At 38.0% G+C, this 14,572-nt stretch overlaps 1 protein-coding gene across 1 annotated transcript in view; it reads right to left on the bottom strand.

Moving 5' to 3' along the window:
• Positions 1–8,027: 8,027 nt before the first annotated feature.
• The window catches only part of PITPNC1 (phosphatidylinositol transfer protein cytoplasmic 1), a 185,768-nt gene continuing 179,223 nt past the window's right edge, over positions 8,028–14,572 (bottom strand). The window contains exon 9 of the mRNA XM_087710232.1: positions 8,028–13,170. Coding sequence (XP_087566358.1) covers positions 12,911–13,170 — 260 coding nt within the window. The 3' untranslated portion in view covers positions 8,028–12,910. The remainder of the gene's footprint in view (positions 13,171–14,572) is intronic.

Here is a 14,572-nt window from a genome sequence, read left to right as displayed (position 1 = left end):
GGCTCAAGCCTCGCGAGAGGGAAGACCGCAATGCGCCTGCGTTACAATTCTCTCTCCACCCCACCCCACCCCCTCTCTCCCCCTCCCGCTTCCTCCCCAACGCGCCGTACTCCAGCGGTACTCAAGCGCGGTTTCCTTCTGTGGTGCGGAAAACCTGCAGCGCTCCCTGTTGGAAAGCGAACGCGACGCAAGCGCGTGCACTAGATAGGTCTCTAGGCTAAGGAGCTTTAACTTTGGATGAAGAGAACGCCTGCTTATGCCTATAGCCCGGTTTTGTAAATTTCCCTGAAAGACTAAACTAGACATACAGGTTGGTTTTACGCAACAGTTAACTGATCGTTGTGTGGTGTGTAAACCCAGTGTGTGTGTGATGCAATCATTAGAGAATCTACACATTGTCTGAAGCTACCACTTCAGGTACCATTCTACCACTTTTCTTGTCACAGATATTCAGTGAATCACTGCAGTTAAGTTAGTAACATGGTTGTGAAGTGAATCTGGCTTCCCCATTGATTTGCTTGTTAAAAGGTCGCAAAAGATAATTACATAACCCTTGGACACTGCAACCATAATAAATATATGCCAGTTGCCATTTTGAATTTTGATCATGTGACACTAGGATGCTGCAATGGATGTAAGTGTGAAAACGGTCATTAGACACTTCTTTCTGTTCCATTGTAAACCTCAAATAAATGGTTGTAGGTCTAAAATAAGTAAAATGATAAGTAAAAAGTAGACAGAAAGCAATAATATTAATACAGAAACAATACAAATAGGGTCAATCCCCAAGATTAGTACCAGTTTTCATTTGCAACAAATAGAATAAATAAAGGCATAGAAAGTGCCACATTGTCCTACATAGAATTCAGAGGAGCATCGACTTATGTGGCACATGCCATTTGCCAACAGTGCCCTGCTGGATTCTATGTAGGGAAAACAGTAAACTTGGTGCAAAATAATTAATGGACACTAGTTTGCTATGAAGAGAGCCAGTTTGGTTTAGTCAGTAGGAATGTCCATCTTTGGAAACTTTAAGAGCTGTGGAGTTCAATTCCCAGAATTTCCCAATCAGCAATTTGGCATGGCTGGCTAGGGAAGTCTGGGAGTTGAAGTCCACAAGTCTAAAAATTGTCAAGGTTGTACAATTTTAAGACTTATGCACTTCAATTCCCAGAATTCTCCAGCCAGCCATTCCGAATGGCTGACTGGAAAATTATGGGAGTTGAAATCCACAAGTGGCAGTGGTTAAAGACACCTGGCTAGAAACCCGGAGACTGGGAGTTCTAATCCCATTTTAGGCACAAAGCCAGCTGGACGATGTTGAGTCAGTCACTCTCTCTTAGCCCTAGGAAACAAATAAGGGCTTCTGTAATCTTACTAATACAACTATAGGCAATCACCAAGAATCAACGCTATTTGGAAAACACACAAATTTGATATTAGGTTTCAAAACAAGGATGAAGTGGTGTCTGAACAGTTTAAGCCCCTAGGATATTCCATCACAAAATAAACCATTTTTTGAAAAAAAGAAACTTTACCAGTATAGTCCACAATTGAGCAAGACATGCTGAATACATCAACAAGTTTCTCAAACTTTGTTTCTCAACAAAGACACTGGATTTTTAAAAATACATTACAGTTAACAAATTTGTCGTTTGTCTCACATGTAACCTGCATCTGCATAACTAGCTAGTCTTTTCCACCTGTATCATTCCAATTTAAACCCTGTATCAGTTTAACTATTTTGTGCAATTCATGAAGTGAATTGAATTTCACTCCGGTGTATTTCACATGGTGCATTAGCCACAGTGAGGTTAGGTTTAGCAAATTTAGCAGACTATAAATTAAATTATGATTTGAGCAGAATGCTGCCTGCTTTTGTTAACCGACAGTATTTCCTGATTTGGACATAAAAGCAGCCACAAAGAGGGTTTCTAAGCTACCATTGTTTCCACTCCAATTCTTGCTAAGCCAATTAAGATTATTCCCATCTGTCTTCATATCTGCCACCCTTGAAATGCCAAAATCCAGGATCATTGGCTTGTTCTAAGTTGCTGCAAACACTTCAGTAAAAAAAAAAATCCTCTCATCCCACTACATGGAAAACCAAAAATGGGGAAATTGCTTGTATGCACACATATTTTTATCCTGCCTTTATTAATTGATAAGTGACTAAAGGCCGTGATATACTTAACAGTGCTTCCTCCTGTTTTCCCCACAACAATAACCCTGGGAAGTGGACTGGGCGCAGAGAAGGTGACTGGCCCAGACTTCCATGCCTAAGGCAGGATTAGAATTCTCCTGGTTTCTAGGTCAGAACCTTAACCCTACACCTACATCCCCGACTTTATTTCAACTTCTGTTTGCCTCGTTGTGTGCTCCTGGTTTGGCCCGGTTTGGCCAAACCAGTAGCAGTGATTTGGCCTGGATCGCAGAACTGACAGTGACCCAGGCTGACCACACCCCTGAACTGGTTCCCTGGTCTCTTCTGCCGTTGCCAGCATGTTTCTGCGCATGCGCAGAACAATTAGCAGTCAACTGCGTATGTGCGAGCAGCGCACAGATGTGTGTGAAGCAAGCATTTGCACGCGCGAAGTGAACTGGTACCAACTGGTACAGGAACCCACCCCTGTTGTGTGCAAAACAATTTCAGTAGTTTCTATGGTGAGGAATTGCAAAGACATCAAGTCATGCTTATCCTTGAAAGCTCCAGAATTGAAAGCATGATTTCCTATAAGCAGGGAAACTGACAGTCTATAAACTCCATATATGTTTGTTTAAAATGCTTTTAATGCACTTTCAGATACATCGTATATCTGAAAGCCAAAAATAAATGGACTCATCTGTTAAGCTGCTTTTGAACTGACACAGAATCCTGCTTTGTGTGAAAGTGCCCCAAACAGTAGAAACTCCAGCTACTATTCCATTGTTCCTTGTTTTATTTCCCCAGGTTGCAAACAAATATGCAAGATTTCAGCTGTTAATATAGTTATTTTATATGCTTGGTGTACTATACACACTGTCTTCCCGGACTCCAGATTATTAGAAGATTCAAGAATAGCATCCTTTAGACTTTGGCATTCTTCCTAATCGAGGGGCAGTAGTAATATAGTTATAGTTCCTTGTCAGGAAAAGAAATTCCCACTCTTCTGTGTGCAAAGGTTCAGCTTTATTACATCATATCATATTACATACAATACTTGCTGAGACTTGCAATTGAACCCAGGTTTAAGTAATTAATGTGGTGATTGACATTTAAATTGCAACCAAGACTGTTTTTGCCTGCTAGGGTTGTTTTTTAATAATGCTACTTCATGGATTATTATTATTCATTGTCAAACTGGATATTGTTGTGCAGATCACTTGGCAGCAACAGTAACAGAGAGGCTGACAGGGAAATATAAATAAGTTAATCATTTTCAAAATGTAATGAAAGGAAGAACATATTTCCAAAGCTCTTAGCCTGAAGTCAGGATGAAGTAATAGTGAAAGAAATATTTTCATTTTAGACAATATGCATGCTTTTATTTATTTTATTTATTTATATCCTGTCTTTATTATTTTTATAAATAACTCAAGGCAGTTAACATGCCTAATACTCCTATTTTCCTCCCAACTATAATCAGGTGAGGTGAGTTGTGCTGAGAGATTGACTGATCCAGGGTAATCCAGCTGGCTTTCATGAGTAAAGTGGGACTAGAATTCACAAGCTCCTGCTTTCTAGCCTGGTGCCATAAGTGCTATTACTATTATATCACTAACTGAAAGTGGTTTTTAGCTCAACAATGTCCCCAACTGCACTATCATGCTTCGAAAACATGTTTTACCCTTCATCCCCATGATCTCTTCATTATATCCTCAGCCAATGAATAAGATGATCTTAAATAATCCTCACAGATATTAAAGTATTTTTTCACCTTATTCTATCACAGCCTCAAGTTGTGTAGGAAGTCCAGTGACTAGCATTGACTGAGAACAAACAAAACAGAGGCAGGATAGGAATCAGCAGCTTAGAGAGAAGTGGCTTTTTTTTTTTTTGCCTTTCAGTTATCTCCCAATTGTGCAAACTAGGGGTGAAATCCAGCAGTTTCTGACAGGTTCTGGAGAGCCGGTAGTGGAAATTTTGAGTAGTTCAGAGAACCAGCAAATGCCACCTGTCTGCCCCCAGAGTGGGGTGGGAATAGAAATTTTGCAGTATCTTTCCCCCAGGAGTGGAGAGGGAATGGAGATTTTGCAGTATCCTTCCCCTGTCACACCCACCAAGCCACGCCCACCAAGCCACACCATGCCCACCAAGTCATGCCCAGAGAACTGGTAGTAAAAAAAAGAATGAATTTCACCACTGGTGCAAACCCAAGGTGACTACCTCAGTTTTCCATATGATGGGACCACCTTTGTGTATTAACAAGTTGGGGTAAGACTATGGTCTTAGAAATGGAGATGGGATCTATTATGTCCCCCTCACCCCATGTGAATTAATAATTCTTTTCTAGCGGTTGTTCAAACTGCCATACAGATGGTTAGTCATGCCAAATAAATTTTGTTGGTGTACTATGGATGAGTTTTACAACATTTGATAAAAATCTTCAGAAAAGATCAGCCATACTTGTCTGAATTATTTTCAGATTAAATTTGGTTGTAAGAAATAAAAAACATTATTACAAATCCCTTATTTTATTTAGAATCAGTACAGACTTGTATTAATATCCTAAAGTGTTTGGATTTTAAAAATAAAATTGCTACTATAATTTTTTAGGGACGGAGTGCACTTTTTTTCTCTCAGATACAATGCACAGTTTGGCTGAAGATTGGATTGCAACTTTGGCAGTTGCTGTTATGGTATATAAAGCAGGCCCACTACTGTAATTAATTTGTTCAAAATTCTTGCTTTAAGGCAGGGGTCCCCAACCTGCAGTGGGCTGTGGTCTATTGGCAACCGAGCCACCTGAGTGGCTGGCTGATATGTGCGAGCATTGCAGGGGCTCATGGCCCCACTTGCAGGAGCATTGGGGGTACTTGGGGGCCCACTTACGCATTGTGGGCGCTTGCAACCCCATTCACTTGAACATCACAGGCAGTTGTGGCCACATACATGCGAGAGTTCGCGGCCCCACTTACACAAGCAATGGGTACTCATGCACACACATGTGCCTTCCCCTCCCATAAAACCATCTCCTCTTTCCCCCCTCCACCCCGCTCTGGGCCACCAACCCAGAAAGGTTGAGGATCCCTGCTTTAAGGTATCTCAAATGAGTATTCTAGCTGTAACTTATGGATCACAAAGGTTTTTTTTTTCTGTTCAGAAGAGTACTCGTATAAATGAAAATATTACATAATTGTAATATCAACATATATATTTATATTGGGAGCCGTGGTGTTGCAGTAGTTAGAATGCAAGTTTGCAGGCTAATTCTGCTGATTGCCAACTGTCAGCAGTTTGGCAGTTTGATTCTGACCAGCTCAAGGTTGACTCAGCCTTCCACCCTTCCAAGGTCAGTAAAATGAGGACTCAGATTATTAGGGGCAATACGCTGTCTCTGTAAACCGCTTAGAGAGGGCTGTAAAGCACTGTGAAGCAAGTATATAAGTCTAAGTGCTATTGCTAAGTGCTATGTTATATAATTTATCAGAATGCACAGCCACCATTGCTGATTTTAGTTGGCACTTAAATTTCCTTTGGTTTCAAACAAATCTACACATTTCAGAAATAATCTGCTTTACAGATAATATGTAATATCTTCAGTACTTCTTCTGTGGATTATTTTCCAATTTATTGTATCTCAACATATTTTGTTTCCATTTGTTGACTTCTGTTATTTGAACTTAGATGGATCAAAAAAGTCTGAACAGATGACACAAAGGAAATGAAGGCAGAGGAGAGAATGCAGTCCCTGTCATGTAGAATCAACTCTCAGTGTAAAAGTTACACAGTCTTCTTTGTTTATTTGAAACAGGGAAGTAAATGTCTAGTTTTATCATCCTAGTTTTGCCTAAGTTTAAACAGAGGTGTATTTCAACAACAGGGACACTGCAGAGCTGGTATTCAGCAGGTTCTGAACAGTTCTGGAGAACCTGTAGGGGAAATTATGAGTAGTTCGGAGAACCAGTAAATATCATCTCTGACTGGCCCCACCCCCATCTATTCTCTGCCTCCCGAGTCCCAGCTGATATGGGAGGGGATTGGGATTTTGCAGTAACCTTCCCCTGGAGGGAGGAAATGGGGATTTTATAGAATCCTTCTCCTGCCACACCTAACAAGCCACACCCACCAATCCATGCCATGCCCACCAAGCCACGCCCACAGAACCAGTAGTGAAAATTTTTGAAACCCACCACTGGAACACTGAGCTAGAAATAGATCCAGCCTGTTCTGGATGAAGCTCCATTCTCTCTGAAGGTTCTAGATGTAAAGTTGTAGGATTTGGAACAGGACCACCTTGTTGATATCCAGAAGTCTAGATGGCTCCTTTATTTTTTTACCATAAAGAGTTTTTTTTAAAAAAACGATAATCTTGTTAGATTGTGATGAGTGGTTTCCTTTGGATCTCTTCCATATTGCTGCTGCCTGTTACTGCTATTTTAAATTGACTAGCTATTTTTTAAAAAACTCTTAAAGAGCTGTGGTTTTAATTACTATGAACATGGTCCCAAAGTAATATATTAACATTACTACAGTTGCAAAGCTACATGCTAGGCATTGATGAGGATAATAAGTGGCTTTCATAATATCATCAGCTTCAGTCAGTTTAAACAGGGTAGCACAAACCTTTATGTAAACAGTGTATTTTATGCCGGGTGGAGAGTGGGGAAAGAACAAACTGGAAGAAAGAGGCTGTAAATTATAAACCACAAAAAAGGATTTCCTGACATAAACAGCAGAGTGCAGTGGCCCAGCACATTCCTTCTATGCAGAAAATTCCAAGTTCAGGCTTTTTCATTTTAAATTAAAAATACACTAAAAAACTTTTAGTGAAAAGATCCTTATTTCTGGACTGCTCAATAACAGAGTGTTCAAAGGTCTTACTTAGCATAAGATCATTGCTTATACAGTTCACTCAACATATCTAAAATTATCATTCTCAATCATTTGATTTACATTATGAATGAAACTGAAACAAGTCACCCTGCAAAGTAATCCTTTATGACTTTAGCCTTAACTGACTAAATTAACTGAGAATGAACCCCACACCTTCATCTCTAAATCCCATTAATTGTACATTTTATGCATAGGGAACATTATAGGTAGGTTCCCCAATTGCCTAGATCTTGCATTCAGAATGTCACATTTTGGCAACTGCTATCATATAACTGTAATGACATGGGAATTACTTTATTTTATTTTATAAATGTATAAATATTATATTTTTCAAAAATAATAAGAAAGAAAGAAAGAAAGAAAGAAAGAAAGAAAGAAAGAAAGAAAGAAAGAAAGAAAAAGCCATACATGGCATTTCCCTCCCCATATTTTCTCCAAAACCAGCAATGTTATGAGTAGATTGGGTTGAGAGTGGGTGACCAAATTCTCTCAGGGAGCTTCCACAGTTGAGAATGAGCTTCAGCCTGGCTCTCTCTAGGCCTACTCCAACACTTCCATTACATGAATTTTTGTTTACACAAACAAAAAGCATCTTGTTGTACCTTAAAAACTGATGTGACCTGATCCAAATTCATTTCATCATACATCTGATGAAGCTATTTATTTATAACTGATATAGTACTCATTCCAGTAAACCCTTGACAAAAGGTTGTGCATTTGTTGGTCTTCTGATGTATTCAAAAACAATTCATTGGTTTGGCATCAAAAGTCCACCATGTTTTCCACTAGAAATTTTTTACTATCTTCTTATCCATCATTCGAAGACTCACCCTTTTTCCACCAGAGAACGTTCTAATGTTGGATCCATTTTGTATTATCCTAGATATTTTGACCCCATGGATTAGAGCTGAAGAGGTAACACCTTAAATATAGCAAGATGAGCCTTTTGCCATTACAGGAATTCAGAAATGAAGCAAGGCAGTCTTGGAAAGAAGATTGCTTGTAGTTTATTTACAACAGAATGTAAGAAAAGTCAGTTTTACAAACAATAATAAATAACTGAAAAAGCAACAATTATGTACGTATGGAAACCATGAGACTGACTCTTTTATTCACGTCTTGTATTGTGTAACTTGGAGCATTTGGTCCTTCCTTCATTACACTAACCTTTATCACCAAAAACAAACAAAAAAACAAAAAACCCTCAGAAACCTCACTACTATACACAACACTCAGTCACAAAGATTGTCACAGAAATAAAACAAAAAACTTATTTCGAGAAGGAACATTTTAAAATAACCCATAGTCAATTGTAATTGTAAGATGATGCCGTCCAAACAAAAAGACCTTTCCCCACAATTAGTTTAGCTTCAAGCCTTTATGAAAACAGAACACTGAAGGATGGTAATTAATGAGTTCCTAATGACAAGTTCATGAATCCTTCCCATCTTATGATTTAACTACCATGAAGTACATACATTGGATGTCTTTTAAACAACAGCCATGTTCTAAAGTTCCAGTGCAGCAAATCCCAACCCAAAATTGCATGAGAGGAATTTTGCTTGACTATCGGCCCTCAGCTAAGCATTGGGAAGGCTAACTGAGGTATTTGGTCAGCCTGTTTTGACTTCTTCCGCTCATAGAGAAGAACCTCAGGATCCAACCCTATGTGTGATTAAAGACACACATTCACATAAAAACAGCAGAGCAATTTTTATTTCTATTAACAAAATTTTAAAAAGTTTCATTAAAAAAATAAACATTGCCAATGAAACAGAAATCTGCAGTAAGAAAAATTGCCCAGAGCATTTCTATTCTAGACAATTCCATTCCAGGTGGGCTCATTAACAGTAACTTGATTTATTTATTATCCCACCTTTTATGAATAATTCAAGGTGGCAAACATACCTAATACTCCTTCCTTCTCCTATTTTCCCCAGAAAAACAACCTTGTGAAGATTCTACCTAAAAATTGATTAGACTGTTTCTATTCATTCAAATGAAATAATTGATCTAAACGTACATCAATTGCAGTATGTACACTGATATGTGAAAAACAGCTAGACTCAAATTTATTTTATGGCAATTTAACAACTTTTGTTGCAAACTTTCTTAGCAAATATAACCCCATGAAGATTTCTTGTACATGGATTTTTAAAGATTTGTTTGCATTACTGATGAAAATACACCAGAGTTTTCAACAACAAAGTTTAAGCAACCTTCTTGAGACTCTCATGAATAAACTTTAAAAAAGCTTTTTTTCTTTTGCTTAGGAGGTCCAAGATGGGTCTTGAAACAGATAATTTCAGGAGCCCCTTTTTGGATAGGAAAGGTTAATTTAAAGCCAGCAGTATATTCATTTTCAGAACATAGTCCTCCTTCCTCTTCTTAGCAATGATCAAATGTTCTCATTGAAAAAGGGGAACAGGCCTAAGGTTCAAAAGCCCAGTCTGGCTTCAGTTTGCTTTGCTGCACCAGACTTTATTGAAAGTGCCACTTTGTTCCACAAAACAAATAGATAAACATCCACAGGTCTGATCTCACAAAAAACAGATAGCTAAAAATATACAGCAGATTCTGTACAAAATAAATCAGACAAGTCAACAATACAGCTCAGCCAAACCTTTTTCCCCATGGAAAAGACACATTAGTGCAACCAAAAATATGCTAGAAATTTAATTTAATTATTATTCTTGTGTTAGAAATATGTTTTTTTTAAAGCAGATGACAAAAATCAAGAAGGGTAAATGGGATAATTGTCTACCTTAGTGACAAAATCTATGGAAGGAAAACAGAATGTGACAAAAGAGCGTAAAATAATTTGTGAAAAGCATAGGTGCCTGAGAGTGTATACGCTGAAAAAAACATCCATTTGATTTTTGCTAATTCCTGGAAATATAGGAACAGCAAAGAGTAGGCTGATTGACACATGGATTGTGTCAGCCATCATTTAGACATGCAGAAGAATCAAATGTTGTCTATTAATTAAGCACCCAATTTGGATAGCACATCAAGTTGAACAAATAATTCTTGCTGCAGCATTGAGAGCATCTTATTCCCAAGCCAAAGTATTGAGGAAGAAGTGACAGTTAATATAAATCAGCACAATGATTTTGATGTCTTGGCTTATCAATCCGTGCAAGATTCTAACAGCAGATACAGGGAGAGCAACATTTGGCTTAAAATTAAATAAATTGTCATAATTTTCTACTAACTTAAAGCCACAAACTCAAACTGTATGTATAGAAATGTAATAATAATAATGAAAACAGGTATTAACAAGTGTCGCACAGAACTTCAGAATGCTGAGCAAGAAAAAAGTTATTTTGAGTAATAACAAAGAAAAGGCATGAAGCTAAATGATTGGGGGAGGGATTAAATACAGAATTAGAGCTACTGCATATTTTGAGTTTTCAAATGCACATAGTGCATTCTATTCTCCCACTCTACCTTTTTATGACTAAAACCTAAACAACAGTTCTCTTGGTATGTACAATTTAAGTAAGAAGTCACTTGAGAGTTAATTGGAGATTTAAGTCTGCTACAATTTTTCATATGAAAATTCATGCTGCCGTGCTTACTAGATTTTTTTTATTATTCAAAGTTATATTTATCCCCCCTGAGGTCTGGATATATATTTTTTATATTTCCCTTGTACTAATGCTATATGTTTATAACACTTTCACAAATGATTCTACTTTAGATGTGGCTAACTACTGACTTCATTTACTAAATTAGACTCTGAATGAATTGTAAGGAAAGGAACAGATGCCAAGTGTCCTAAATTGTATATGGAGAAGTATCTTTAATTCCTGAGACTGAAGGGTGATGGAATTAGCAGGCCAATATTTTGTCTCTCCAAACTATGTGGCTGGGTGCAACTAATATCGCTTTCTGGGGTGCCAAAAGCCAAAAAAAAAAAACATTTCTATTTTCATTGTTGGAAAAGAATACAATTGAAGGAGCTCAGGAAGCTGGCAGGTTGTTTTGTTTCTGTCAGAAGATTCCCACATTAACTGTTTTGCTCTTAAACAAAGTCTAGACGAAGGTTTCTTAACAAGTTGTCAACTATAGCAGTTTTCCTTTTCCTTTTGAATTCAGCTGCCTGCACAGGTAGTCCTTGACTTACAACTGTAATGGAGCTGCCCGTTATGGTCATAAATTGTGACAGTTGTGTAGTGGTCACCCACATGACTAACCTGATTTTATGACCGGTGGTTGTTAAGCAAACCAATGGTTTCCTATGGGTAGGTTTTGCTAAAAAACAGAAGCAAATGACGCTTTTTGGCAAAAAATGTAATAAAACATGGTATGGGATATGGAATGCTACAAACAGCCATACATGCAGGCTGGTTGCTGAATGGCTGAAATGCTGTCATGTGACCACAGTAGTGGTGGTGGGGAGGGAGGGGGTAGCTGTTGGAACTTGGAGTCAAGTTAAGTTCCTCGAGATGGTCTGTCCTAACCCTGAACAATCACTAAGAAACTGGTTGGAAGTCAAGGACTACCTGTATTCAAAGGAAGTAATAATGATGAGCATAATTGAAAAAAAGTACCTCTTTTGGACAAAGTACTCATTCTCACTCTCTTGAGCATGATATACTAGACTTACTGGTAGACATATCTTTTCAAAAAATTGTTTGGATCTCTCCAAGTTTTCTTTCTTAATTTTATTCATGGCTCAGACTTACAATGTATTCACTATTTCATATATTTATATATGCATATGCAAGATTCTAAAAATCTTGTATGTGCATTTCATTCTAAAAACCCTGTATGTGCGTGTGTGCACGCACGTACACACAAACACAATTTTTAAAATGAAAGAATCTGCACAGTAAGCCTAACATATTTTATGCTGCAATCTGTTGCTTTTCTTTTAACAGGCCAGCATAAACACCCTCAGCAAAACTTCAAGTTGTTGAATAGATGAATGACTGCTCACAATGTTGCAAAAAATGGGCTGACTTTTTAATGGGGTTTTCAATCTCGACTTTCATTAATTTCATAGGAACTCAGAAGACCTGAATTGAATTATGAATTAATAATAGCATTGTTTCTTGGAATATATTTGTTCCATTTCGACTTTGGAGCCTATTTTATTTGTTTGTGTTTCCATTTTTCTTCCTTCAAAAGGTCCCAGTTCCCCAAAACCAACACAGAAAAGTTTCACAACAGCACAGAATAAAAAGGAGTTACAAATTTTTGTGCAAGATACAAATAGGATCTTGAAATGATTATAATTTAAGACAAAGCTAGAGCACGTTGGTTCTTTAATTTTTGAAGAGCTTAAAGTGTGCATTAGCTACACCCAAATCCTGAGTTGTAATCTGTAAAAAGGAATCTGAATCTATTAGTATTCAAGTGTTGATCAGTGAATCAGCAGTTTCAAGGTTTACTTTAAGGTGCATTCGGCCTGAGAGTAAAAAAGGATTTCAGAAATGGAGATATAATGGCTTGAAATGAGAAATGTAGCTAAGGAGAACCTCATTCTCTCTGGATGTCCTCGCCAGCTTCATGAAATCCCTGTAACCCTCTCCAGTCACCAACACTGCAATTTTAGATCTTCTGCTTGCAGCCATCACTACAAGAGACTGCTTTTACTTTTTTTTTTTTTTTTTTACAAGATACTTCATTCTGGTTTGACAGCAACATTTGTCATATGGCTTAGAGCTTTAGTTTGGGAATCAGAGCACATGAACCTTGCATGCATTTAGCTAACTAGTTTCAGGGGAAGCCTAAGGGAATGGGGGAATGGGAAATGCGTGATTCCAGATCAATATTTGTTTAAATCAAAACAACTACCATGAAACTTTGCAAATGATATTCTGTCAGTCATAGCTTGTCATAAGGGGAAAAAAAGCCATGCTGGGTTTAGAGAGCATTTTTATCTGGATCTGGCAGCGTGAGAGTTTCTGGGGCAGACTTTTTCCGTGGACGATCTTTGGGAACCGCTAGGAATTCCGGTGCGTCTGTGGACAGAGGTGTAGATGGAGCACTAGAAGGACCACTGCGGATCGAAGAGGGAAGGGAGATATTCGAGATGGATATCACAGGAGGGAAGATTCCAATTTTCTTGTTGGTGGCTTCCTGAGTTGCTCGTTCAAATTCTCGGACTTCATCCATAGTCATGTCTTCAAGGAGAAGAAAGAAAGAATTTGGTTAGAACAACTGTGCAAGTTGCCATCAGCACAAAGCTTTATTTGGGTGATTTGTCTTTAAGAAGTTCATGCCCGTCAGTGTGCATATTTACTTAAGAGGAGCTACGGTCACTAGTTCAGAAGTGCTGCTGAAATCTCAGGAGCCACATCTGAACAGCATTCATCTCACTGTTAAGAGTTGCTGACATGAAAAGAAGACTCTGGGCCTGCAAAACAAAACTATTTTTTCCATGGTGAGCGAAAAACCTAAGCTAGCAACATTTGTTTATTTCCAGAATTATGGTAGTCCTCGACTTACGACCACAACTGAACCCCCAATTTTTGTGGCTAAGTAAGGCAGTTGTGAAGTGAGTTGTGTCTCATTTTACAACCTTGGTTTTTTTGCCCTAGTTAGGCGAATCACTGCACCTGAATTTTGTTCACATGACCACGGAGATGCTGTAACAGTCGTAAGTGTGACAAATGGTCATAAGTCACATTTTTCAGTGCCATTGTAATTTCAAATAGTCATGAAATGAATGGCTGTAAATCGAGGATTGCCTGTATATTTTTATCTGGTTTCACTCAAAACAAGGACGAAAGTCATAAAAATGAAAGCTGAAACAAACTGTTGCAGATAAGATGGATCCTTTGTTTTAGCTAGTATCTAGTGGTCATTCTAACTTGTTTTAGGTCATCATGCTTATTACAGGTTCTCTGACTCTTTTGTATAGGATTTCCTTATCAATGAGTTATAATATAGCCACAGACATATATCCAGTGGGCTGCATCCAACTTTATGATATAGTTTTATTGTGCAGTAAAATTATCTTCATCTCTCTCCCACTGGCCTTTCCCTTCATCTGCTTTGGAGTTACTGCCTTCAAGCCTCTGGAAAATGAAATTACCAGTAAATTCCATGGGAATTCCGTGTTTCCCTGAAAATAAGGGAATAATAAATTATTTTCTTTTGACCCTCGAAATAAGCACTTGGCCTTATTTTTGGGGAGGTCTTATTATTTTTGAGGTGCAGGAGGCAGCGAGTGAGGTCACCTCATGGCTGCTGCTGTGTTGCAATATTTTCAGGGAGGACTTATTTTAGTGCATGCGCCCCAAAGCCTGATTGGGCTTATTATCCAGGGAGGTCTTATTTGCAGAGAAATAGGGTATTTCAAAGAGACACAACTTGCAATTATTTACCCATTCCATCGGCAGACAGTTAATGCAATTCTAAATGCAGGTTGAAAATAAAAATTGAAAGAGTTTAAAGTATTCTTATATTTTATATGGTAAGTTAGATTTCATGATGTTAGCATTTCTATTTTTATTGCTGATCTTTTTGCCCAAATGGGATAACTTTTAGGGTTTACTGGCATTTCCGACTAGACAACAAGGA

This window comes from Thamnophis sirtalis, unplaced genomic scaffold (genome assembly GCF_051295495.1).
Source record: "Thamnophis sirtalis isolate CommonGarterSnake01/CBP01778 unplaced genomic scaffold, rThaSir2_p1.2 scaffold_3, whole genome shotgun sequence".
Classification (NCBI taxonomy): domain Eukaryota; kingdom Metazoa; phylum Chordata; class Lepidosauria; order Squamata; family Natricidae; genus Thamnophis; species Thamnophis sirtalis.
Note: the sequence above shows the minus strand (reverse complement) of the source record. Positions and strands in the feature narration are given on the sequence as shown.